General features: G+C 35.5%; 1 protein-coding gene across 1 annotated transcript; it reads left to right on the forward strand.

Moving 5' to 3' along the window:
* Positions 1–8,980: 8,980 nt before the first annotated feature.
* On the forward strand, positions 8,981–22,302 carry LOC311589842 (arylacetamide deacetylase-like 2). Its single transcript, XM_084768518.1, has 5 exons — positions 8,981–9,246; positions 12,362–12,584; positions 15,773–15,842; positions 17,578–17,749; positions 21,307–22,302. The coding sequence occupies exons 1-5, from the start codon at positions 9,109–9,111 to the stop codon at positions 21,907–21,909; spliced, it is 1,206 nt and encodes a 401-aa protein (XP_084624644.1). The 5' UTR covers positions 8,981–9,108; the 3' UTR covers positions 21,910–22,302.
* The last annotated feature ends 2,371 nt before the right edge of the window (positions 22,303–24,673 follow it).

The following is a 24,673-nucleotide window of genomic DNA, read 5'->3' on the forward strand; positions in this document are numbered from 1 at the left end:
GATGTTTTACCAGTTGGATGAAATATTCAGTCAAAGCCGAGGTGGTCCCATTTTTCCTCTTCAGGTTGGTGCTGAGCCTGACCTTTTGGAGATGAGATGTCCAAAAGAGCTATTGTCACCCTCAAAGCCTCTTCTCTTTGCATAATTTTTTTATCATTTCAAATGATCTTCAAAATTGAATGTCTTCTGCTTATGAAAATGTTATTCCCCATAGGATCACATGGGGTCTGCTTCTAATCCGCCATCTTATGCAGCAGGGCTTCCTCAAAGCGTTTTAATTTTTTAATGGTGAAAATAGATACCATTAAGTTTACAATCACCGCTATGTTTTGTAGGTATATCAGCAGATTTAAGCACATTGAAGTCATCACTTTTCAACACTAGTTTATGTTCCTATTTATCCTTGTCCTAATAACTTTCTGTCTCTTTTAAATGTATCATCTGAGTAGAACAACATGTTTAACTACTTGCCTTGTTTTGTGTGGCACAATAGCAGTAGAGATGATTCATGTTATAACAAAACATGTCATTCCCTTTACCTTAAAAGAGTATAATTTTCAATTGTATGTATGTATCACATGCTTAAACCCTACCCACTGGTGAACATTTGGGTTGTTTTCATAGTTTTGTTATTGTGAATCATGCTAATATGAAAAAATTAGGGGGGAAGATTCTGCCGTTCTTTCATTTCATTTGGCTGTGTATATCCAGAATTGTGACAAGTACTGAACCATATGGTGGTTTAGTTTCAAAGTTTTGATTTTTCCCTTATGTTTTTTTGTGAATCAGAATGTGTGCATGGATATTCATGAGCCATGTTGCAGAGGTCAGAGGATAAGTTTGAGGAGTTAGTCTTTTCGTCCCACCCTATGTGTCCTAGAGATAAAATTCCTGTGGCTAAGAATATTTATCTACTAACCATCTCATATGCAATATGTTTCGTTATATAATTAAACCCCCATTCTGTTGTTGTTAATGTAGATGTGATTTTTCCAAGTCTCAGGACAGAGCTTAGGACCTTACATATATTAGGCAAGTGGTTTGCTTATTAGGCCAGTCTTGTCTGGACAATTTTACATTCACATCATTAATGCACAGAAATTCTGTTTTCAACATATTCTTAAGAATTTCACCTTTAATTTATTAATAATGACCATTCTAAGGAGTGTGAAGAGATATGTTATTATGATTTTGACTTGTATTCCTTTTATAATTAATTATGTTTATCTTATTTCATATGCTTGTACATTCTCTTTGGGGAATTTTTCATTCAATACATTTGTCCATATTTTAGTCAAGTTATTTACATCAGTGTTGAGTTGTCGAAGCTTTTTGTGTATTTGGCATATTGTTTTTATTAGATATTCATTTTAAAGGTATATTTTATTTTAAAGGTATTATTTATTTTTGAGAGCTATATATTATACATAATAAGCAATATATTTATTGTTATAGTTATTGTATATTATTATACATATTATATTTATTATATAATATATAAATATATACTTATATATAAAATCTGATCATATGTAGCCCCGGTTCCCCTCATGGAGATCCTCCTAGAACCTTCTGTTTATATATCTTTATGGCTCCCTCCAAATTAAATGACTTCTTTTTTTAAATGACTAACTTGGTCCAATTAATGCTGGCTATATGCACAAGCCAGTACTGAAAACGTACCTGTGCCCATATCCTAAAGAAAAACCACTCTCACTCTCCATTCAGATATCAGCCACTTAGCTAGGCATGAGAAGTCCTAATCCTTCTCCACTCTGTGCTAGAGTTTTGGCTGGATTCGTGCTGTGCTCCTGCGAGCTCCCTGTACAATGACATGCTGTGTCCAGAAGACAGCGTTTCACAGCACTTTCCTCCCTCTTCAGCTCCTACTTTAGTCATGCCTCTTCTCCCAAGAAGTTCCTCATGCACTTTGAGCACTCATGTGGCTATGTAAGCCCAGTCCCATTTACCAGGTATATACTTTTCTTAAGAGTTGCTTTTTTAAAAAAATTCATTTCTTTTGTTGAATACAAGATTTACAGTGTCATGTAATGCAATTTGTTTCCTGTTACTGTCTGTGCTTTTGGTCTCCTTTGCATGAAACCATTGTTAATTAACTCCAATAACTCCAATGTCCTAAAGACTTGGACCTATCTTTTCTTCCTGGGGAGGAGTAACTGAATAGTTTATAAGAACACGTACATTATAAAATCATGGAGACTGCTTCAAAGGTGGCAAACAAGCCACTGGGAAAAATATCCTCATTTCTACCACAGACAGAATTCTGCCTAAAAAAAGGTAAGCTTGGATGGAGGCAGAGTCGACAATCAAACTCTGCCAAGACAAGGTGAGCACCCTCAACAGTTTCTGCCTCGCAAATGTGTCTGTCAGATATATTAAGCCAGAAGGCTGAAGATGATGTTCCAACATAATAGAGAGTTTGGGTGACTATTCAGGTAGCAAACTGTCTCTGTCATCTTCTCCTTTGGAAAGCTACTAACCTGCACTCCCAGCATACTCAGGTAATCACATTTATTCCTTTTCAAGTCTCTGATGGAGTTGAAGACCAGGTAGTTTAGTTTTACAATGAAGCTTAGTTGTTTAGGAGTTAAGATGTTTTTAGCCATAGATAGAAGTTTTAAGTTGATAATGACAAGATGTTGTGGAGATTAATTTACATTCAGAATCTTAGATGCACCAAGATAAGAAAGATGTTTTCTTCAAGGCTGTCAAATATAACTAGAGAAAACACTAAGAGTGTAACATTTATATAATCCCTGATTGAGTCATAGTTATTTTTACTATAGGTAGTTTATTGTATATGTGTGGAATAATATAAATGTGTGTGCAAAAAAAGAATAATAAAACTCATCACACACAGGTATAAGTAATAAATTCTTGTTCTATTAATTAGCTTGGAAATCACAATATGTTTGAGAAATGAAGCACAGATAGCCACTCACACATCATTTTCAGGATACAATCAAATCACAGATGGCTCCTTTTCAAATGCAGCTGTTCCACTGGACTTTACAGCAATATATTTATACCTTCACACAATATTATCATATTACACATACTTGAAAGTTCTATCTTATTCTTGCACAGTTGAAAAGATTGTATATTTTAAATGTCTTTAAAAAAGAGAGGGTACACTACTCTTTGTAATTTATCTGGTGAACAAACTTTATGGTTGTCGGATATAATTTCTAACGCTGTCTAAGGTTCGCTATCACACACTACTACTTTGGCAATTTACTATGTTCTTCTCCTTTTATTTTTATGAATTGCTAAGGAGATCCAGAGGCTTCATTGGACTCAGATTCATTACTTAGTCAAGAATGTATGTGGTATAATTTTAATTTTGTAATATTTTTACATTTTTATCTATATATTTGATTGTGTGTAGTAGCACATATGTATGTTTCTACTTATGTATATATGTATGGAAGTCAGAGAACACCTTTCGGGTGTCACATCTATACTGCCACCTTGTGGGGTATGGGCATCAAGCCTCCAGGAAAGGTCCTCTGCCTACTGAAGGAACATCACACCAGCCCTCATTTTTTAAGTTTATTAAAACTTTATTGTAAAGAAGTTGTAAGTAAGGAAACATCACAAAGTGAAATTAACCTGACCCAAAGTCTATACAAATCAATGAACGTCTGGTTAGTACAACCATTCTGAAGCAATGGACTTTCACATTCAAATATCATCAAATATATTTTATACACTTATCTACCGGCAAAACTGAAAAAGTCTGTTTGAGACTTAAAACTACAAAAACAGTTAGCTTTCCTCCTTTTTTGTGGCTCATGTCCATTACCTGCATTCAGTCTTTCTTGTCAGCTAATATTTACAAGTACATGGACTAGTAAGATACCATATTGGTGGTTTAGGACAGGCTTAGCTTATTCAGACAACAATAGCATAGAAAATATTATTGACAACATATACAGCATGAACAAGGAACAGCAATGATTTGTTTCTCACAACTCTAGAAGGAGAAAAGTAAAAAAGAAAGAAAGAAAAAGAAAAGAAGGATTTTCTGTCTGTGAGGGAGCATTGTGTTAACACCTTTTCTTGTTGCTGAGACAGAGCATGAAACTGAGACTCTTTAAGGATGGAAGGATTGACTTGGGCTCATAGTTTAGGAAGATCTTTTCTATCATGGTGGGAGGGCATGGCAGAAGGAGTGACTTGTGCTTGTCAGTGGGACCACAAAACAGCTAGTTGTTTCCCTCACATCAGCAGTGGGAAGCAAACTGTCCAGAACCAAGGCAAGGCCATCTCTCCTTAGGCCCACCCTATAAACCTGCATTTATCTATAAGCTATGCCCCATGTTAAAATATCTCACGTTCCCAAAACAGTATTGCTTATTGGGGGTCTAGTTTTTGATCATGAGTCTCTGCTGCACATTACACATTCAGCCCTTAGTAAGTCTGTTTTCTTTTCCTCATATTTTCTTTTTCTTCCACTGTTGTTTACACATGGTAAAAAATAATACAAATGGTGTGTGTGTGTGTGTGTGTGTGTGTGTGTGTGTGTGTGTGTGTGTGCGTGCATGCACCTGTATGCACATCCCTGTAGAGACCATGGATCAATCATGTATCTTGCTCTCAGGAGCTCTCTGCCTTGTTTTACCCACTCTCTCACTTAACCTAGAATATGATGGTTGGCTGCCATCAGTGAGTGTGGTATGTGAAACAGACTTGTGTGAGGATGTGTGGTGTTTTTCTACTGGAAACAGGCTTGTGAGTGAACAAGTGATGTTTGTTTACTGAAAGAGGAACTGCCTCTTGTTGAGGCATGGTTTTGCCAACTGATAAGCATCCTCGTGCATATATATATGTGTGTGTGTGTGTGTGTGTGTGTGTGTGTGTATACATACTTGTAACAACAATTGATGATAAAAAAAGAGACCATGAAAATGGAAATGATGTAATTGTATGAAAATTTGAAAAACAATGAAAAAAAGTTCCACCACTTCTCAACAACCCAGCAGCCATATCTCAAACTCAAGAACCCTAAGGTGCAAAGAAACACATAAACCACAGGAGTGTCTTTCTGTATGTGCCTCTTCAGAGAACAAGGTCCATACCTACTGGATAAATTCAGTTTCTTGTTATTGTGACAGTGGTATGAATCAGTATTTCAGGACAGTGACAAAATCACCAATAAAATTCACTGGGAAGGATCACTGGATGATGCAGTAGAGGTATTAAGTTAAACATTACAAGCAGAAGGAATGTGTGGTTAGAGAGTGAGATCAGAGAAAAATTGAAGGGGCTAATTCTCATAAGTGAGGCCAACAATCCCAGAAGTCTTTCCCCCCCAAAAGTCTTATGTGTATTGTTTCAGCTGAGTCACATCCAACAGCTACAGCTAACCTAAATTATAAGATAAAAGAAAAAATATTTGGCAGATGATTGAAAACATACACTATCCTGATGGGAAGCATGAGTTTATCATATGGAAAAAGTGAGAAAGGATTATTTACCCTAACATGTTTGAAACTGACCTGGTTAGAAGTGAAGTGGGGGAGGAGGCTTCAGAGATGCCACAGGTGTCAGTCAACTAATATGACATTGATAAATCTTTTTATTATTATTATTATTGTTGTTGTTGTTGTTGTTGTTGTTAATCTATTCAGATTTCATATTGATTGCTATGGCTTCACTTGTACTTTCCCATTCCTCCCTCTCTCCTCCCTCCCTCTTTCACCCCTCCTCTAGACTTCTGACAGAAGGAGACCTCCCCCCACCCACCATAAGACCACAGCTTATCAGGTCTCATCCAAACTGCCTGCTTCTCTTTTCTCTATGTGCCACCATATTAGTGAAAAATTCTACCAGACCTTCAAAGAATAGTTAATACTGATACTCTTCAAACTACTCCACAAAGTAGAAATGAAAGGAGCATTACCAAACTCATTCTGAGGCCCCATTCGTCTTGATATCTAAACCTCACAAAGACCCAACAAAGAAAAAGAACTTCAGACCAATTTCTCTTATGAACATTGATGCAAGATACTCAATAAAATACTTGCAAAATGGTATCCAAAAACACATCAAAGATATCATTGACTATGACCAAGTAGGATTCATCCCAGGCACACAGGGATGGATCAATATACATAAATCCATCAATATGATCCACCATATAAACAAACTGAAAGAAAAAACCCACATGATTGTCTCCTTACATGCCAAACAAAAGCATTTGACAAAATCCGACACCCATTCATATTTAAAGTCTTGGCGAGATCAGGGATACAAGGCACATACCTAAACATAATAAAGGCTATATACATCAAGCCAATAGCCAACATCAAATTAAATGGAGAGAAACTCAAGGAAACTCCACTAAAATCAAGGACTAGACATGGCTGCCCACTCTCTCTCTATCTCTTTAATATAATTCTAGAAGTCCTAGCTAAAGCAGTAAGACAACAAAAGGAGATCAAGGGGATTCACATCAGAAAGGAAGAAATCAAAGTATCACTATTCACAGATGATATGATAGTATACATTAGTGACCCCACATCAAATTCCACCAGATTCTGGTAAATCTTAACAGAAAATGAAAGTAATCACTTTTAAACTGTTAGAATCCACTTCAGAGCCTCAGCAAAATCAACTGTTGGGTATGCAAATGTTATTTCTCTTCTCTCCCATAACTACTTTCTGCTATTTTGTGTGTGCAAATTTGCAGATGTGAAAGCAGTAACCTTGTTCTTTGATCTTAAGTCTGTTCCCTTTTTTGTTGTGTCAGTGACTGACTCTTATTTTAATATCTGAACTCCATTGCTGCTGGTGGCTGTGCATGATTCCCCACTCACACCAGTAAGCAGTAACTGATTAACTAGAAAGATTGTCCCCTAAAGTTTTATAGAAAAACTTTATCAAACCCCTATATTTGAAAAGTTGTAAATCCTCAGGTGTTTCAAAGATATGATTCCTTTCCCAATAACTACTTTATTTGAAATAATGGACATAGAATTCGATTAAATATAATTCCTGGATCATACAATAAGTTTTTATAGGATAATTACAGTAATATTTATGTTATAGCAGTGAATATTGTTTCATTAGTGTTCTGCTTTAAATGATCTTAAGATAAGCCTACAAGATTCAGAGAAGATATATAATCAAATGAACAATTTGATAATTTCAGTAATGTAGGCCTTGGAATTTACTGTTGTGACTTAGTGGACCACATTAAGTAAATAATCTTCTTAAAGAAATTAAACCCTACTTTTAAAAATGGATTATTAAAAAACTAAGTATCAAAATAAAGGTTAGAGAAGAGAGGGTAAAAATTGCAAGTTTATCAAAAAGTAATTATTTTAGAGTCTGAAATTGTTATCAAATGTGGAGAGTGAAAACACTATAGAAGACAATAGGTCAATTTCAAAGAGATGAAAGACAAGCTTAGCACTAATGACTGTTCTGAGTGAAAAATATCACTAAAATTAGTTTTATATGTGTACTATTCAGTTAGTTCTGACTCATCAGAAAATACTACAACCACAAAACATTACTTCAGTCTATTGCATTTATAAGGTACCTTCAGGTGATTGGCTAGAATGTAGAGAGACCATGTACACATATGAAAAAAGTTATATACGCATCCCTATACATTTAAGGTCTATAAGAAACATCTGATTAGATTGATGCTATTATATAAGCAAAGTACTACAGTCTTCTGTTTACACGTAGGGGACCAAGATATGCCACTGATGTAATTCATTACAAGTTTAAAGTCCTAAGGTCCTAAGGGATAAGCTCTCTGATGCCAAGACCAACAATGAGAATCTTTGACATCCAATGATAAGAAAGATAGAGTTCTTATGTGAAGGACAAGTAAACCAAGTTAATTGGCTTGAGGATCCTAGGAAAAATAGAGTATCCATAACATGCTCTTTCAACCAGCCAATGTATCAAGAGAGGAGAGAGGAGCATATGAACATAATTCTTTCATTGAAGTTTAGGGGTGTATCTACACAGATTTTTCTGAGATTCAGGGATAGTGTTGAATTCAAAGGCAATAAATAATTAATCACGAGAACTCAGGAATTCCATTCAGAAGTTCATCAGGTTCAAAACCAACAACATAAGGAGGTTGAGAACTTCAGAGTGAGGGTACATGAAACAAAAACAGAGTGGAAACATTCTCAAATGTGTGGATTAACAACGACAAATCCAGAACTAGGACAGAAGGCGGAAGCAAGTTAACAGTCATATGTTTAGAAGCATAACAAGGCATGCTCAAGAAGAGAGCAAAAAGAGTGAAATGGCGTTTTCTTTACACATGTCTTTTATTTGTGCTTTAAATGCCTCTGATGACATTCAACCACATCTGTGAGCCACTCTACCAATTCAAACTTCATCCTCTTCTGGAAATATCCTTACAGGCACACCCAGAAACAACATTTTATTAACACTGAGCAGCTAATCCAAGTCATGTTGACTCACAAGCTTGAGTCATCATACTATACAATCTTCTAATAACCAAAATGCTTTGTTAAAATACTTGTCCTGAACTTGCTGGTAATTCTGGTTCAGATTTAAAGTTACAGCTTGGTGCATGATGGATCTTGAATAAGTGTCCACACCCCCTTTCTTTCATTCTAAAGCTTGGTCCACACCTGGCAGGGTTTGTTAACATAGATAATAGTCATTAATAATAATGTTAACATATATCTTGACTGAATATCAAGTAACTTTCTACAAACCTGTTATAAAATATTGCAACCACAAAAGTTTAGTTCAGAAATTATCCAGTGCTTGAATTTGGGCCCAGTTTTCCTAAGAACCATTTTATGCTGATGTTAGTACCACAGACTGTAGACAGCATGGGATTTATTTGCACGTTAATAACAGGTGCCTAGACTGATGAATTTCGACATCTGCTTCAGAGTTGGTGTATTTGCAAAACAAGTTGGAACTGACACTGCAATACTTGAATTAAGAGTCAGCTTCGCAATGTGAGAACAGTTGCATCACCTGAGAAGAGAAGATTCCCAGTCTGCCCTCATCCTGTGGCTTATTATTCAGTATTTATGGAAATATTTCAGTTCTGCACTGTGAAGAGGCTGAGATACTATGGGATTTAAAACTCTCTGTTTGGGGCTGCTTTGTGTTAGCTTTTTATCTTATATTTATACACCCATACCTGACAACATTGAAGAAAGCTGGAAAGTAATGGCCTTGGATGCAGCTGCTAAAACTTGTACACTTATGGTAAGAATAATATAATATTTTCAATAATTAAGAATGAACATTTGTGAATATTTTATTGTAATATTGATATTATAATTTTGAAAGAAACATTACTTTTAAAAGAATATTTTAAATTTGATTTTTACTTGAATTCTAAGAAAAAAAGATGGTCCCATAATTGTCTTATACCATAAAAATATTAGTTACTGATAATAGTACTTGCTTGACATCAAATTAGAACTTTTCTTATTACCATCTTTGTGATTTTTTAAAATTTTCTTATTTTTATATTTTCTGTTGCCTGTTTACAATTTTAAATTGCTGAAATTCTGGGCTTACCTTAGAATATGTAGAGTGGATGCAAATTACATAATTGTTCCCCTGTGGTCAGAAACTGGCATTTTTTTGATGTTGTAATATATATGTTTTCGTTGTGTATACGTATATCTCCACTCATTCTCCACTGTCTTCTTACTATATCAGTTTATATGACATGAAGAAGATATTCACGTGAATGCGTAATGGGTAGTGACAGCTCTAATTTGAGCCTCAAACTGCCTTGATTCAACTGTGCTCTTTTATGTGCAAACTGGGTACCATCCAGAAGTGCCCTTTGAGAGTGCTGATAGTTGGAGACTGAAAATCTAAGGCGGCAGAATTGGCATATGATCAGCAGTTACAGCGGTCCAGGGGAAGAGGAGGAGGAACAGTTCTCTGATGCAGCCAGCTCTAGCTGCTGATCTTTGAATCTCAGCTATTTTCTAAGCTTCAAAGGTTTCCAATTATCACTCATTTATAACAAAAGTGCACACTTTATGTATTTTACGTTATGAATTATTATCGAGCACTGAAAATAAGCAAAATAAAGGTGTAATTAGAGTTTCTCCTAGCAAATTTAGAAATCTTTGGTAATTTTATCCCTGGATTCAATAATTCAGGATGTCAAGATAATATAAACTTGTTGGTTTTTAACAAATGAATGTGAAAACTAAAGTTCTTTATAATAAAGCCTTGAAATGAGTGAATTATTGTTCAAGCATATGTTGAGAAATTCCTTGACTGTGCATTGTACTAATTAATCTAAAAGTGAGGATACTAAATTTAAATATTTGCTAAATTATTCTGTGTATTAAAATCAGGCACATTAGAACATGTGATAATCTTTACATTGGTCTTTCTTGTTACAGTGTTAAAATGCTTGCATATCAGTTTACATCCAGAAAGTGTTGAGACAAAAGAAAAAAGTCCATCTTTAAAAATTCTGTTTTTAAGAGCAATATATTGAATAAAAATTATCTGAGTATATTAATATCATTAGTAGTCATATCAACTGGTCATCTATTTGTTTACATTTAATTAGCATCCAGAAGTATTTTATTACATACAATCAATTAATTAACCAATTAATTAGTGCGTTGGAGATGATGTTCATGACAAGGCCTGAGTAGAGGTCACAGGACATTATATAAGGGTCAGATCTCTCTTCCACCAGGTGAGTCTTGCAGGTGTACATGATTGGAAGTAGGTACCTTTACCTACGGAGACATCTTATTAGCCCCTCCAGAATTATTAATGTAAAAAATATTTAAATAGTAAGACAATATTTATTTAATGTTACCACTAAAATATTCATTCATCTATATTCTAATATAGCTTAGTAATACATTTATTATTGCTATTATCATAGCGCAGAATTTTTTAAAAAATAAAGTACAGAGAGTACATTAATCAATATCTTTTTATATTTTCTATTAGATTTGCATTACTTAGGACAGTTGTTAAGTTTATATATATTATGCTAATATTCCTCCTCTTCCCATGTCCTTCCACATCCGCTTCTTCTTACCACCAAAATGTAAGATTTTTTTCCCCCAGGAAACAATCTCAAAACTGAATTAAACAATAAACTCCCAAGCCTATAAAACAAATTACAACATCAAAAAAGTAGAGATCAAGACATAGTAAACACTTCACTAAACCATAACCAAATAAAATCACACAAAAAGACTGGACTCCATTAAATGTTGGTCAGCAACTCCTGAACTTGACAGCTGTCCTGTAGTGGTTGCCAGACACAGTGTGACTCTGCTGGAGAAAACTGATTTTCCGTCCTCCAGGGGCTAAAGGTGGTAACTTTTACCCTAGTTTCTAGATTTTCTTTCACCCATTCATTTCAAAACATATACATATATAAAATATATATGTAATAAAATAAAATATAATAAGTTAAAACAAAAACAGTCTCATCAAAGTTGGATAAGACAAAGAAACAGAAGGAAAGGAGCCCAAGAGAAGGCACAAGAATCAAAGACCCTGTCACTTGTACACTCAAGAATCTCATAAAATACAAATTATTGCTCAGAGGATGTGGTACAAGTCCTTGTAGTCTCTGTGAGCTCCAGTCTTTGTGAGTTCATATGAGCTGTGCTCATATTTGTAAATAACACCACAGTTATGACTGCAGTAGTCTGAGTGCAATTCCTTCATCAAAGTGTAGTGAGTAGCTTTAAGCACCTTGCCCTGTAACGCAGCTTGTAATAATGACTATTTAAAGTGCTGTTGCCTCTAGAACTCTAGATAGTTCTTACTTGAGTAAATTGTCCAGTTTCCAGGCAAATTGGCCAGGTAATCCAAGGAAGATTTCTGCAGTAAAATCTAAGAAGGATTTTTAGAGAAATAGGCCAATGGAAAATAAGTGACTAAGGGTTAAAAACCCAGCAAATCAGATTATATATAATTGGTCATATCATAATATTTAAAAATTGAAATCACTAAAATAAGTTTAGAAGGAACATGTGACAACACACAAAATTAGAGTAATTATAAGACAGAATTTTTATAAGTATTTATAATAAAGAAAAAATACAAAAAGTCCTTAAAATATAGGTAAAGTGTTTTTCTGAATAATATTTAATCTACAACACCTGAGATTTTCAAAGGCAGAAGAGTCACTCAATAAGATCATGAATATTAGTTGGACTTAATTTTACAAATTCTTTATTCCTGTTTGGCTACTTTTTGCTGATTTGTTTTTTTTTTTTTTTCTGTTTTCTTCTTCTAAACTTTCTGTTTACATTTACTTGATTTTACCAATCTAATGTTGAATTCTTTTGTTTATTTTGTTTTGCTTTTATAGGCTCTGTGTCTTGAAAATATAGGAGTTATGAGATATGAAGAATTTATTTCAATGATAATCAGTCTGGATTATACACAACCACTTTCAGACGAACACATCACAGTAACTGATACGGCCTTTGTTGACATCCCTGTGCGTCTGTACTTACCCAAGAGAAAGGCAGAGGCCCCAAGGCGGGCTGTGATTTATTTTCATGGTGGAGGTTTTTGTTTCGGAAGTTTCAGTAAGTTCATCACAGAAGGAAAAAGAATAACTAATTGCTTTTCTGTACTATACAAATATCGCTATTTTTATACATCCATATGCACGTACTTAATGGAACTCTACATATATTAGATGCCCACTACAATGATAGATACAGATGTGTTTGATGAAGCCTCTGATAGATATCTTTCGCCACAGGGTTTACTTTATACTGATCAACTTTGTTTCCTTTTGTTTTTGAGATATGAGCTCATCTATCTTGGTCTGCTCTGGAACTCTCTACTGAGCAGATGATAACATTTTACATATGACCATCTGCCTCTTGAGTGCTGGGATTGTAAGTGTTTGACTCATACCTGGCCTACACGGAGCTGGGGTTCAAACTCAGGGCTTCCTATAGGCTGGAATAGAAGCCTAGCAAATGAGCCCCAGCCCAATCCCTTACCTCAGGTAGCATTTTGTTTTCATCTCCCATGTGGCATGAACCATATACAAAATGACATGGACAAGCCAATTGCTACAAGTTTTCTCCTTGGCTTCAGGATACTTTCAGCATCTGTAACAGTGACAGGATACATATCAGGGGTATATGTTCTTGTTAAAGGAAGGAGTTTGTAATTTGTTACTACTAACATTAGTAAAGTGATAAAGCTTGGAAGTCATTCAACTTTAAGAGGAAAACACAAAATAAAACCTTATAATAACAAACCCTATTCATGAAGTCCAGAGTCTATGCTTGTCTTAGTAATAATTACATGTGGCATATAAAGCTGATAAAAGTAAAAGTATCAAGAAAATAACATTTGTAAAAAGTCTGGAAAAATCTATAATAGATCATAACAATATATAGAACACCACTGATGTAAACTATGGAATCAAGCAAATTAATGGGGTTGTAAAAATTTCAGAGTCATATATGAATATTTGCTTAGTAACCTCAGACGATGTCGGAATAGCAAATAGACTGCCTACTTTAAAAAAGATTCTGAGTTTTTAGTATGGTAGAGAAAACTGAGTATGGTTCCTTGCATTTCAAGAATGGTAACAGAATTCAGTAAATTAAAGACGTATGGTTTGGATCAATCGCTGCCCCTTGCTTATCACAAATCTTAAAAAAAATACTACTTTTGCATACAAAAATTTTTTTTAGTTATTCAAGGTTTATAAAGTGTAGAAAGTAGTTAGTGACTCCAGATAAATTGCAAGACAAATACAAAGGCTGTGGGGTAAGAAGGACCCATTATCATGTTTATTTTATTTTTTGCAGAATTTAAAGGAAAAAGTAAAATACAAACCTAAGTAGTTTCTCATGCTGAGATGGAAATTCAGTTCTATGGTCTTAGAAGAAGGAAGTTCTATTTTATTGCCAATGTCTTAAAACTTAACTCCGCAGTCTGCTTTTGATGTTAATTATTATCCTTATGAATATAAAGACACTCAGCAACAGCAAATCTAAGAACAAGAATTAGACTGTATTGTGGAAAGTGAAAGCCTTGCCTGGTTTTATAATACTTAAGGAAGCAGGTAGCGTGCATCTGTTAGGAAGGCGTCACAAGCTTCCGTTTCTCTTCCCAAGGCTTTCAGAGGTGCTTTAAAGATGGATTCTAGAGCACAGAGTGTGACAAGGAGAGATGATTTCCCTTTCTAAGACAGCAATTCACAGAAATCTAATGGCAGATTATGAGCTCCCATTTCCAGGACTGTTAACTTGGCAGAAAGCAGGCACTAGTACCTGGTTGATACTCATGCTAGGTGTCTGGCTTCCCACATCTGTGTTCTGTTTCTGGTAGTTAATACTCTGCTGGAGGCAGGTAAATCCTGTCAGGGCATGTTCTTCTTTGCCATTCAAGGATACTGTGACTCTCCTTCCTTGTCTTCCAGAGATGAAATTTAATACTATTTCAGAGACCATAGAGGATATGGGGGATTATATGCTTTCATATATATGCCTCCATTTTTACCTAAACACGTTTATGTAAATTTTATTTCCCACATAACAATCCTGCTCCCTTCTTTTCAGTACTCCCAGAGTAGGAAGTATGTTTCCTCTTGACTTTGATCTTTCTACTTTTGCTAGGTATTACATGGCTCTTGACCTATTATTTGATTTTATCAGTATATTGTCACCCATGTTATCTTAAAGTTTTTTTTAAATGCCTCATGATTTCTGTATTCTCAATCATTCACTGACATCACTTCATAGAACATTGACATGCCTTATCATTGTATTGGCTGGCCTTAGATTTAATGTTCTTATCTGCAGTCAGTGTTCCTTTCCACAATGTTGTTTGAACCTCACAATGTTCTGGGCTTTTTGTTTATTGTAGACTTCATCTGATCTCATTTCTGTGTCTAAAAATGCATTTTCATATTATACTGTGCATCCAACCACTACTCACACATTCATGCTGACGTAAAGTAACATCTTTGTTTATGCTTGTTTGGTGAGGTGGTGGTGGTGGTGTGCACACTCTCACTTGAGCACACGTGGTCTTTCTGATTATGTGTTTTTGGTGTTGGCAAACCCCAATTTTGCAAATTTTCTATTTATTTATTTTTCTCAGGTATCTCCTGGAGCACAGGAACATACCATGATTGCTTTGAAAAATAAGAAAATTGGGGGTTTTGTTTTGTTCTGATTCGTTTTGTGTCTTGTTTTTCTTTACTTGCTTGTTTTGATGTTCATTTCTGCTTCTGCTTTTTTAAGAGAGAGATCATGAAGTTGGGTGGGTAGCGAGATTGGGAGGATCTGGGAACTGTTGGGGAAGAAAAAGAATATTAAATAAAAATTTTAAATTAAAAAATGTTATATTATAGAAAAATAAAACCCACCTCCCTATTTTCTCTAGTAGGTGCTTTATATACTTTTATTGTTCTTGTTTTGTTTTTTTACTATCTACATATCTTCCTGCTTATGATTGAGTAATGTAGGTAATATCGAGTTCATGACTGGGAGCTAACTATTAGGGATCACAGTCCGATCTGATCCACAAGTATTTTGTAGTTAGAACATTTATTAATAATCAGAAAAACACCTTTACTTTAATTTTGCTTATAAGTATATATATATATATATATATATATATATATATATATATATATCACAATCTGACAATCTGAAATTAAATGTTTCATATAGATATCTATCATTACTTATGTCACTTTTTAAGGACAAGAAGTACTTTAACATTTCTCTTCTCATTTCAGAGCAGAGGGCTTTTGATTTCCTGAACAGATGGACGGCAAACAAATTGGATGCTGTTGTTGTAGGAATGGAGTAAGAGTTAATTTTTCTGGACTAATATGATTTTTTCCTTAAGTGCCTATAGGTTCAATTTCTAAATAACACATCTATGCCTGAAATATACATTTTAAATTTTACACAATTGCAAAATTGTTACACAATTGCTGCCTTGACTCCTTTAAGTTCCAGATCTCAGCTTTTCTCCTTAAAAATAACTTTGAATTGATTTTTTTGTGTAAAATTCTATTGCACAGATCCTATATGGTCCATTTGTGTTGTGTCCCATGTTACATAGTCATGCAGGAAGGAGAAAATTAATCATTGCATACTTAAAATATTTGATCATATTTAGGCTTGGGATAAAATGATTAGTTTCAAAATAATTATTGTTTAGAACAGTGCCAACCTTCCTAATGATTTGACTCTTTAATACAATTCGTTATTTTGTGGTGACCTCAACCATAAAAGTATTTTTATTGCTACTGTATAACTGTAATTTTTCCACTGTTATGAATCATAATGTAAATATCTGTGTTTTCTGGTGGTCTTTGTGGGTTATGACCCACAGGTTGAGAATCAGTGATTTAGAGTGTTACAAGTAAATAAATCTTGGGCACATGCTCTCAAAAAGTGACCTCACACTCTGATTGCATTTGGAGTATGTGTAGTGCAGTACCTTAGGCCAGCCCATTAGTTCCTTACTCATAGGAACATACTCTAGATTTCTGAATCTCCGTTTGATTTTGAAATTCATCATTCTTGAGAAGAAATCTCTTCTCCTTAGATAATAGTGACAAAAATATAATGACAAATTTATAATCCAATATTTTTAATCTTATATGATGACATTTTTTAACTATCAAAATCTTAGTAAGATAAGTGAATAATCATCTAAGGAAAGCAGTCTCTGGCATGTTTATTATGCTTATAGTATGCAGAATAACTTTACATATTAATGACTAGCTTATGATACTGGAATAGTCTCTTATTTAAAGAATTATTTATTTATTTTGTGTATATGAGTGCTCCATTTGCATATATACCTACGTGATTAAAGAGGGCATCAGCCCACACTAGAGGTGGTTGTAAGCCACAATGTAGTTGCTGGGAATTGAACTCAGGGCCTCTGGAAGAGCAGGCAGTGCTCTTAACCGCAGTCTCCTTTTTACTTATAGAAATTTTAAAGTAATTGGAATCATATTTTAGTGAAATGATACAGGTTTATGCCTGCCACACATTTCACATAGTTACTATGATTTGCACTGTTCTAAATTTACTGTGTTTGACACAATAGATATAAACATCTTTGGGTACATAGCTATATCTAAATTATCCTTTCAGACTTTCTAGGGCAGTTCATCTTGTAATCAAGAATCCCTATCATGAGTATTTGACATTAAATAGAGATATTTATAAATTTTGGAATTCTGACAACAAAAAAGAAACATGATTTTGAATAGCCAACTATATTAAGGAAATGAAAAAAGATATAGAATATTCCCAATATAAAATGCATTTGAAATAAAAAAAAATTCCTTACAAAACTAAATGTTTTACAACAATCCACCACCCTCAGGCAAAACATCAGCCATTGACTTAATTACATGTTTCAAATAGTTTATATTGATTTTATTCTAATTAAGCATTAGAAGAAAGCTTTGGGTCAGATTTTAAAAACTGAGTAGCAGGAATGTTAAATGGCAAGTGTTACATGTTTGAGACCTTGCTGCACACATGCCTTACAAGATTTCCTCTTCTGTTTTCAAAGCTACAGGCTAGCTCCTGAATATCACTTTCCCACACAATTTGAGGATGGCGTCACAGGAGTCAAGTTCTTTCTTCAGGATAAAATTCTTACCAAATATGGAGTAGATCCTACTCGAATTGCTATTTCAGGAGACAGTTCTGGGGGCACCCTGGCTGCAGCAGTGACACAGCAGGTATGGCGTATTTGGCTCTATGGTAGGAAGTAGCTGTTGCAGGTCATTTTTCCTTCTGCTGGATCTTTTTGTCGAGTATCATCCCTTGGAAAAGAGCATTCATTCCCACAGAATCACAATGGCACAGAATGATTAATATACAAAAGCACTGAGAAGTGAGATTATTGCCATGACTACCTAGTCATGCACATCCTCCTGTTTGGAACTGCTCTGTAGAAAGCATGTGGCCTTGAGCAGCTGTAGAGTGAAATACTCAGTGATTGACAGAAAATAATAAGGACTGTTTGGAGGATGAGAGTGCTAACTGAAATGAGGACAGAGAAGACTGTGCTCTGGAGGCTTCCGGGAAGAGCACATGCTGTACCGGGAATCAGATTCGAAACAATTAGTGTTAATTCTTTCAAAGCATCTAGCTGCCTTCTGCCTGTGTCTTAAAATTTGAGTGGGGCTGAATTAAAAAGTAATGGGTTAATTTGTTTGGCAATGATGATTTTAAGACAGAGTAGCAGCATGGGCTTGGCATAGTTAGGGCTTGCTTCATTTATCATATTTACAGTGAAAGAGAGCATAAAGAAAGGCAGAAAGTGTGAAAAATACCCAAGATGGTGAGTAAAGGAATTTGCATCTAGTTAACTTAAGGACAGGGAGAGTTTAGACTAAGTAACTATGATTATTAAAGAGATTAGTGTCATTAAGGAAAATCTTAAGAATAGGAAAGGTGCTTATCATACGAATTTCATTTGAAAAAAGAATGTCTGAGGAAACCCTTTTCAGTTAAACCAGAGAGGCGCACAGAGGCCACCACCACCGTAGTCTAAGGGGAGCTGGATTTGAGGTGTGCTGTCGGTAGAATGGGACCATCCCTATCACTCTAGCTTTACAGGCATGAGGGATACAGTGATGCCAGATTATTAAATGTTGGCCCAAGGTCCCAGATACCAATGGTTAATGCTATTTCGTCTTGCTCTGGTGAAAATATGAGACTGAAGAGCTTTTTGGTGGAATATGAATGGATTTTTCAATACTAATTCTATACCTTTACCTATATCATATATAATCATAGAGAATTCACATTTTTTTCCTTTCCAGTTTTTACCTTATCATTCCTTTCTTATTGCTCCAGGTAATATTTCCACTGTTATTTGGAGAAGCATGGAGAGTGCAGATACCTCAGTCTCATCATTTCAGAGAAAATGTTTTCAATGTTATTTCCATGTTGTTTATAGTTTATTTCCATGTGGCTTCTTGCATTCAGTCTTTAGATATCTCAAATGCCCTCTGTCTAACCTATCTTTTTAGAATTTTTATTTTTTTTAATCATGAAGGAATGGTGGACTTGTAAGAGACTTTTCCACACCCTTTATAATTACTGTGATTTTCATACTTCATTACATTTGCATATAGAAATTTATTTATAAATGTCAATATGTTGAACCATTTTTGAACCGTTAGAATAAAGATAACTTGAGACTGTTACACTCAAGCCTTGTTGAATTTGGTTTGGTTACTGAGGATTTTTAGGTCTGTGTTTACCTTGAAAACTGGTCTATGATTTCGCTTTCTGTTCTGGCCTCATGCAGCTTTTATTTAGGGACATACTGTTTTCGCAGAATGATGTTGAAAGCAGCATCATATGTATCTTATATATATAGGTACATTTGTTAAATATTGGCTAGCTTAGGGGATAATTTGACAAATCTCTTAAATGCTAAGGTTTTATTCATTTTAGGGCTCTTATTACCCTTTAAATCTCATTTCTTATTAAAATTACTTGTAGGTTTCTTGTATTATATAGGCTTTTCTTACATTATATAGGTTTTTGATTAGATGAAATTTTGGTAATTTCCATTTTGTAAGCAATTTCACATTTTCCAGTTTAAAATGTTTTACCTTGTTCTGTTACATTTACCATTGTTACTTTAACAATATGGTAAAATGTGATAGTACAATTCCTATTTGTTTTGTATATTTGGGGTACTAAATATCTACTACTTTGGGATTTAGTAAATTTTCTACTATAATTGACTTAACTGATTTTTCTATAACTTTTGTTTGTATCCTTCCCCTCCTGCGCTCAAACATGACTTCTCACCAAGGCACCAACAAACAAGCAGGGAACACTTCTTCCACAAGGAAATTCACTTTCCTTGTCTTTAAATCTGTTGCAGAATGTAAGGATCCATGCCCTGGAGCTCAGCGAAGCCTCCTTTTCTCTTTTCACCTAAGTCTCGCTGAGGAGGGTTCTTTCCTTTCTTTATCATATTAGATATCAGTGTTCTTGGTTTATCTTTGTGAAAAGAACTAGTTCTCTGCTGAAGAGGCAAGGAAGGGGTCTGCAAGGCTCTGCACCAAGTACTCTGCATCTATGTTACGGCTGTTAGCTTGGTGCTTTGTGGTTCTCCAGACAGTATAATATGTGCCTCTGTCATGTTGCCCTATCTTAGGACTGTGTTGCTACTATTGGGTTGCCTTGTACAGCTTTAGTGCGATAGGGTTACCTTGTGTTAATGTACTTTTTTTTTTTTTTTGTCCTTTTGGTTGTTGTCTCTTGGAGGTCTGCTCTTTTCTGAAGGGAAATGGAGGGGGTGCAGATCTGGGGAAGAGAAGAGGCTGAGGGGGAGCTGGGAGAGGTAGAGCGAGGGGAAACTGGTTGAGATATTTTATATGAGAGAAGAATCAGTTTTCAAGGGGGAGAAAAGTCTCTGAAAACAATTCCATGCCATGTGTTTTGATCATGTTTGCCCATGTTGCCAACTCCTCCCAGATACAGCCTCTCTTCCCTAACCACCCGAGTCTTGGAAAAAAAAACACACTGAGCCTAATTTGTCCTGTGCACACAGTCTTAGATGTGAGTTTTTGTTTGTTTATTGGAGCATGTTCAATTTATTGGGGCCTACACTCACAGAGGAAATCCCCTTTTCCCAGCAGCTATCAAGTGTCAACAGCTCCTCAGCCAGGCATGAGGCATCATGCCTACCTCTCTCCTTGCAGGGATTTAGTCTGGTTTGGGCTTGCACAGATCTTGTATGTGCAACTTTCCTCCTGTGTCCAGGAAAACACGTTTTCTTATAGTTAGTCACTGCCTCTAGCTCTTACAATATTTCTGCTTCTGAGACTTGGGAGGAGGTACATTACACAGCTGCCTCATTGGGGCTGAGCATTATTGCAGTCTGATCCACTGAACCTTGTCCAGTTGTGAAGAATACTGTTAACATATTTATATATTCCTTCATCACCTTTGAGACTGTGTTATTTATATTACTTACTTTTGATAAAAAATATTTGTATATCTCTCCTCCTTTTGCCTTCTGTCACTGTATCCCCCTTATCTTTTTTCTCATCCTTTCACATATATTCAAGCAATATTTTTAAAATGGTGTCTCAATGGCTGGACATTTAATGCCAATTAAAGGATTAAAGGTATTATAGTCTTTTTTGGTAAAACCATGCTTTATGACAGCAATCTGTATAGATTTGTTTCCAGGTCTGTGTCATGGTTACATTTTGCCTTTTAGAATGGTAGAAGCCTTTGCCTCACTGGACATCATATTTTTCAGGTGCAGATTGATCCTGAAGTAAAACATAAACTCAAGCTACAAGCCTTACTTTATCCTGGCTTACAGGTGATTGATACTTCCTTGCCATCTCATCGAGAAAATGAACGTGGTATAGTTCTGACAAGGGACATAGCCATAAAACTTGTGAGTTTGTTTTTCACCAAGGATGAGGCACTTCCACAGGCAATGAGAAAAAACCAGCACATGCCACTGGAGTCCCTACACCTGTTCAAGTTTGTTAACTGGAGTGCTCTTCTTCCTGACAAGTTTAGAAAGGACCATGTGTACACTGAGCCTGTGCTTGGAAGGCTGAATTTCTCACTGCCAGCACTGATGGATCATAGAGCATTGCCCTTGTTAGCCAATGATGCTCACTTACAACATTTGCCACGAACATATGTTCTTACCTGTCAATATGATGTTCTGAGAGATGATGGAATCATGTATGTTTCAAGACTTCAAAATGTTGGAGTTCAAGTTGTTCATGACCATGTTGAGGATGGAATCCATGGAGCCTTATCGTACATGACATCACCACTTAATTTACATCTAGGGCTGAGGATAAAAGATATGTATGTTAGTTGGCTGGATAAGAATTTATAATTATACTTTTCTTCAATGAAGTTTGAGTGTGGGCATATCTTACTTGTAAAAAGAACAATATGATCTGTGCTGTCTAAAACTAGATCTGAACCAATGAGTTACTACGTATTCTTGAACTGATTATTAAGTTTTTGTGTTTTTTAAACTCTGCATTTGTAAAACATAAGTTAGTGTGTTTCCTCTTGATTATAATTTATTATCATTATAGTGGTCCCCAAAGGAGATGTTGCTTCATGAATTTGGGAAATATTGGTTACTACTATTATATGTAGGTTCTCATAACAGATAGCTGTTGTTTATTCATTCATTCAAATGAATATATGTAGTTTGTTTTGGTGTTTTATTATATTAATCCTTGATAAATACAAAATTTTCTTTTGTTGAAAAACTCTACACAGTATTTGAAGACAATCCAATTTTTCACATTCTTGTAAAATCTGATAGTATAACAGATATGTTTGAGTCTGACAACAGTATAAGAATATGCTATTGTACTTTATTTTGTTTGATTTCCCCCGCCTCCCAGGCGTATGGTTTATACCTTCAACACTCAGTTTCAAAACCCTAAGGCATTTATTTTTATTTTGAGGTGTACAATTAGGAGCAGTTTATTTTTTATTGAAAATATATTTTTTCATACACTAATTTCTAATTATGGATTCCCCTTTCCCCACTCCTTCAAAATCCCCCCTACTTTAACACACACCCACATTCATACCCTTTCTTTCTCTTTCTCATTAGAAAACCTACAGGCATAAGGTTTGTTTTGTTTTTTTTTGTTTTTGTTTTGTTTTGGGGTAACTATTTTATTTCTCTTCTTTGGGTTTTTTTCTATGGGAAATTTCAATGCATCTGTTTTTGGACATCTTTCCATGAATTCATTGTCTTTGGCTTTCCTAAAAGCACTCCTTCCTTCATTCTTGAGAATGAAAACGAAATACTTTACACTATACAATCAGGGAAGAATTTTGGATAAAAGATCATTTCGGAATCTTTCAGACCAATTCTCCTTCAAACATGGTGGCTCACATTTGTAATCATAGCAGAGGTGGTAGGATTACCCTGAGCTCTAGGTCAACCTTGTCTACATAAGGAGACTGCCTTAAAAATCAAAACAGCAAAGTTTATTTCTTCCATCTATCGAAATTATTATGACTCACTGTGTCTGAGATAGGAATCAACTCCATTCAGAATCTTGAGCAGGGATGTAGTGTAACTTCCACCCTGCAGTAATTTTGCACTATTCCTCTGCCAAGTGAAAATATACCCGAGTGCTTCATCATACACAGTGGAAGACTCCACCAAAATGCAACTTCTACAACTCAACTTTATTCCCACCCTCAACCCAGTTTACTCGAACTGTTCCATTTAACTTGAACTACTCATCTGATGGCCTGTGTATTGTCTCTCATCACCCAGAAGAGACAGGGATGGAAAGTTTGAGTGAGGTTTTTGCTAAGGCTTAATGTATTGGTTTGAAAGAAAATGGCCCCAAGAGACTCATAGGGAGAGATTCTACTCAGTCCAGTCAGAGCTGCCAGTAGTTGGGTATGGATTCACCTAGTGGAACATGAGAAATCTTCAGTGATTTTCCATATTCCAACAACTATCTGCTACTAATAGCTCCTCAGTAAGGTTGGAGTCTAAAAGTAATCTACCTCACTTATGCTTGGATTTTGCCTTGCTTGTTTGTTTTTAAAATTGTAACCACAGCTGCTGTGAGATCACGCTTGAGATAAACATGTGCTGTCCAGCACTTTATGGCACCCTCCCCATCTAGCATATGTTACTTTCTCTTCGAATTTTCATTCACATTTTCAGAGTCTTTGTGTTGTGTGAGTAATAAACATGTCTTGTTTAAGGCTTAGAACCAAATCTTATTCCCAATACTCTGGCACATTAGGCATTTCTCCATTAACTGCTGTTTGTTAAAAAAGAAAAAATGTTCTCTCACCAAGGTAAAAAGAAGCTAATGCCTGTGGGCATAATCATAAATAAATAAAGCAGTGGTTCTCAGCCTGTGGATGGAGACCTTTTGGCAGGGTGAAATGACCCTTTCACAGGAGTTGTGTAAGACCACTGGAAAAACAGATATTTACATTATGATTCATAACAATTATGAAGTAGCAATGAAAATAATTTTATAGTTGGAGGTCACCACAACATGAGGAACTGTATTAAAGGGTCACAACACTAGGCAGGTGGGAACCACTGATGTAGAACCAGTTTGACATCATGGCCATTCAGAAAACATACACACACACACACACACACACACACACACACACACACACACAGAGACACACACACACACACACACACACACACACACACACACACACACACACACATTCTACCCTAAGGCCTCTGGCTTTCCAAACCCCAGGCTTTTGACTAGGTTTAACAGTACTATGTATGAAATCCACTCCTATGGCGAAGTCCCCAAAGCTACCCTGAAATGGCAGCGTTTGTTCTTCCACCCATAATACTTAAGCTACTATTACATGAGTAAGCACATCTTCTTGGGAGACCAGTATTACAGCAGACCCAGTCCAGTGCTGTGTAAAACCACTGGTATTGTTTCTCCCCTAGAAGCCTCAGAATGATAAAAAAAAGCTAGCCAGTGGGAAGAAAATCTCTTGATCTGTTTGTTATTGAGTTTTTTTTTTATGTCTGCAGCTAAAATTCTGGTGTTTCAGCAATAGGGTCAGCCCATAAGGGCACACTGGAGATAGATCCTGGGAACCAGAGCACAAGTTCAATA

Source organism: Acomys minous, assembly GCF_964271855.1.
Source record: "Acomys minous genome assembly, chromosome: 19".
Classification (NCBI taxonomy): domain Eukaryota; kingdom Metazoa; phylum Chordata; class Mammalia; order Rodentia; family Muridae; genus Acomys; species Acomys minous.

Coding starts and splice junctions, on each gene's coding strand:
- LOC311589842 (XM_084768518.1), top strand. CDS start 9,109: ATGGGATTTAAAACTCTCTGTTTGGGGCTGCTTTGTGTTAGCTTTTTA. Junction 9,247..12,361: donor CTAAAACTTGTACACTTATG/GTAAGAATAATA, acceptor TTGCTTTTATAG/GCTCTGTGTCTTGAAAATAT. Junction 15,843..17,577: donor GCTGTTGTTGTAGGAATGGA/GTAAGAGTTAAT, acceptor CTGTTTTCAAAG/CTACAGGCTAGCTCCTGAAT.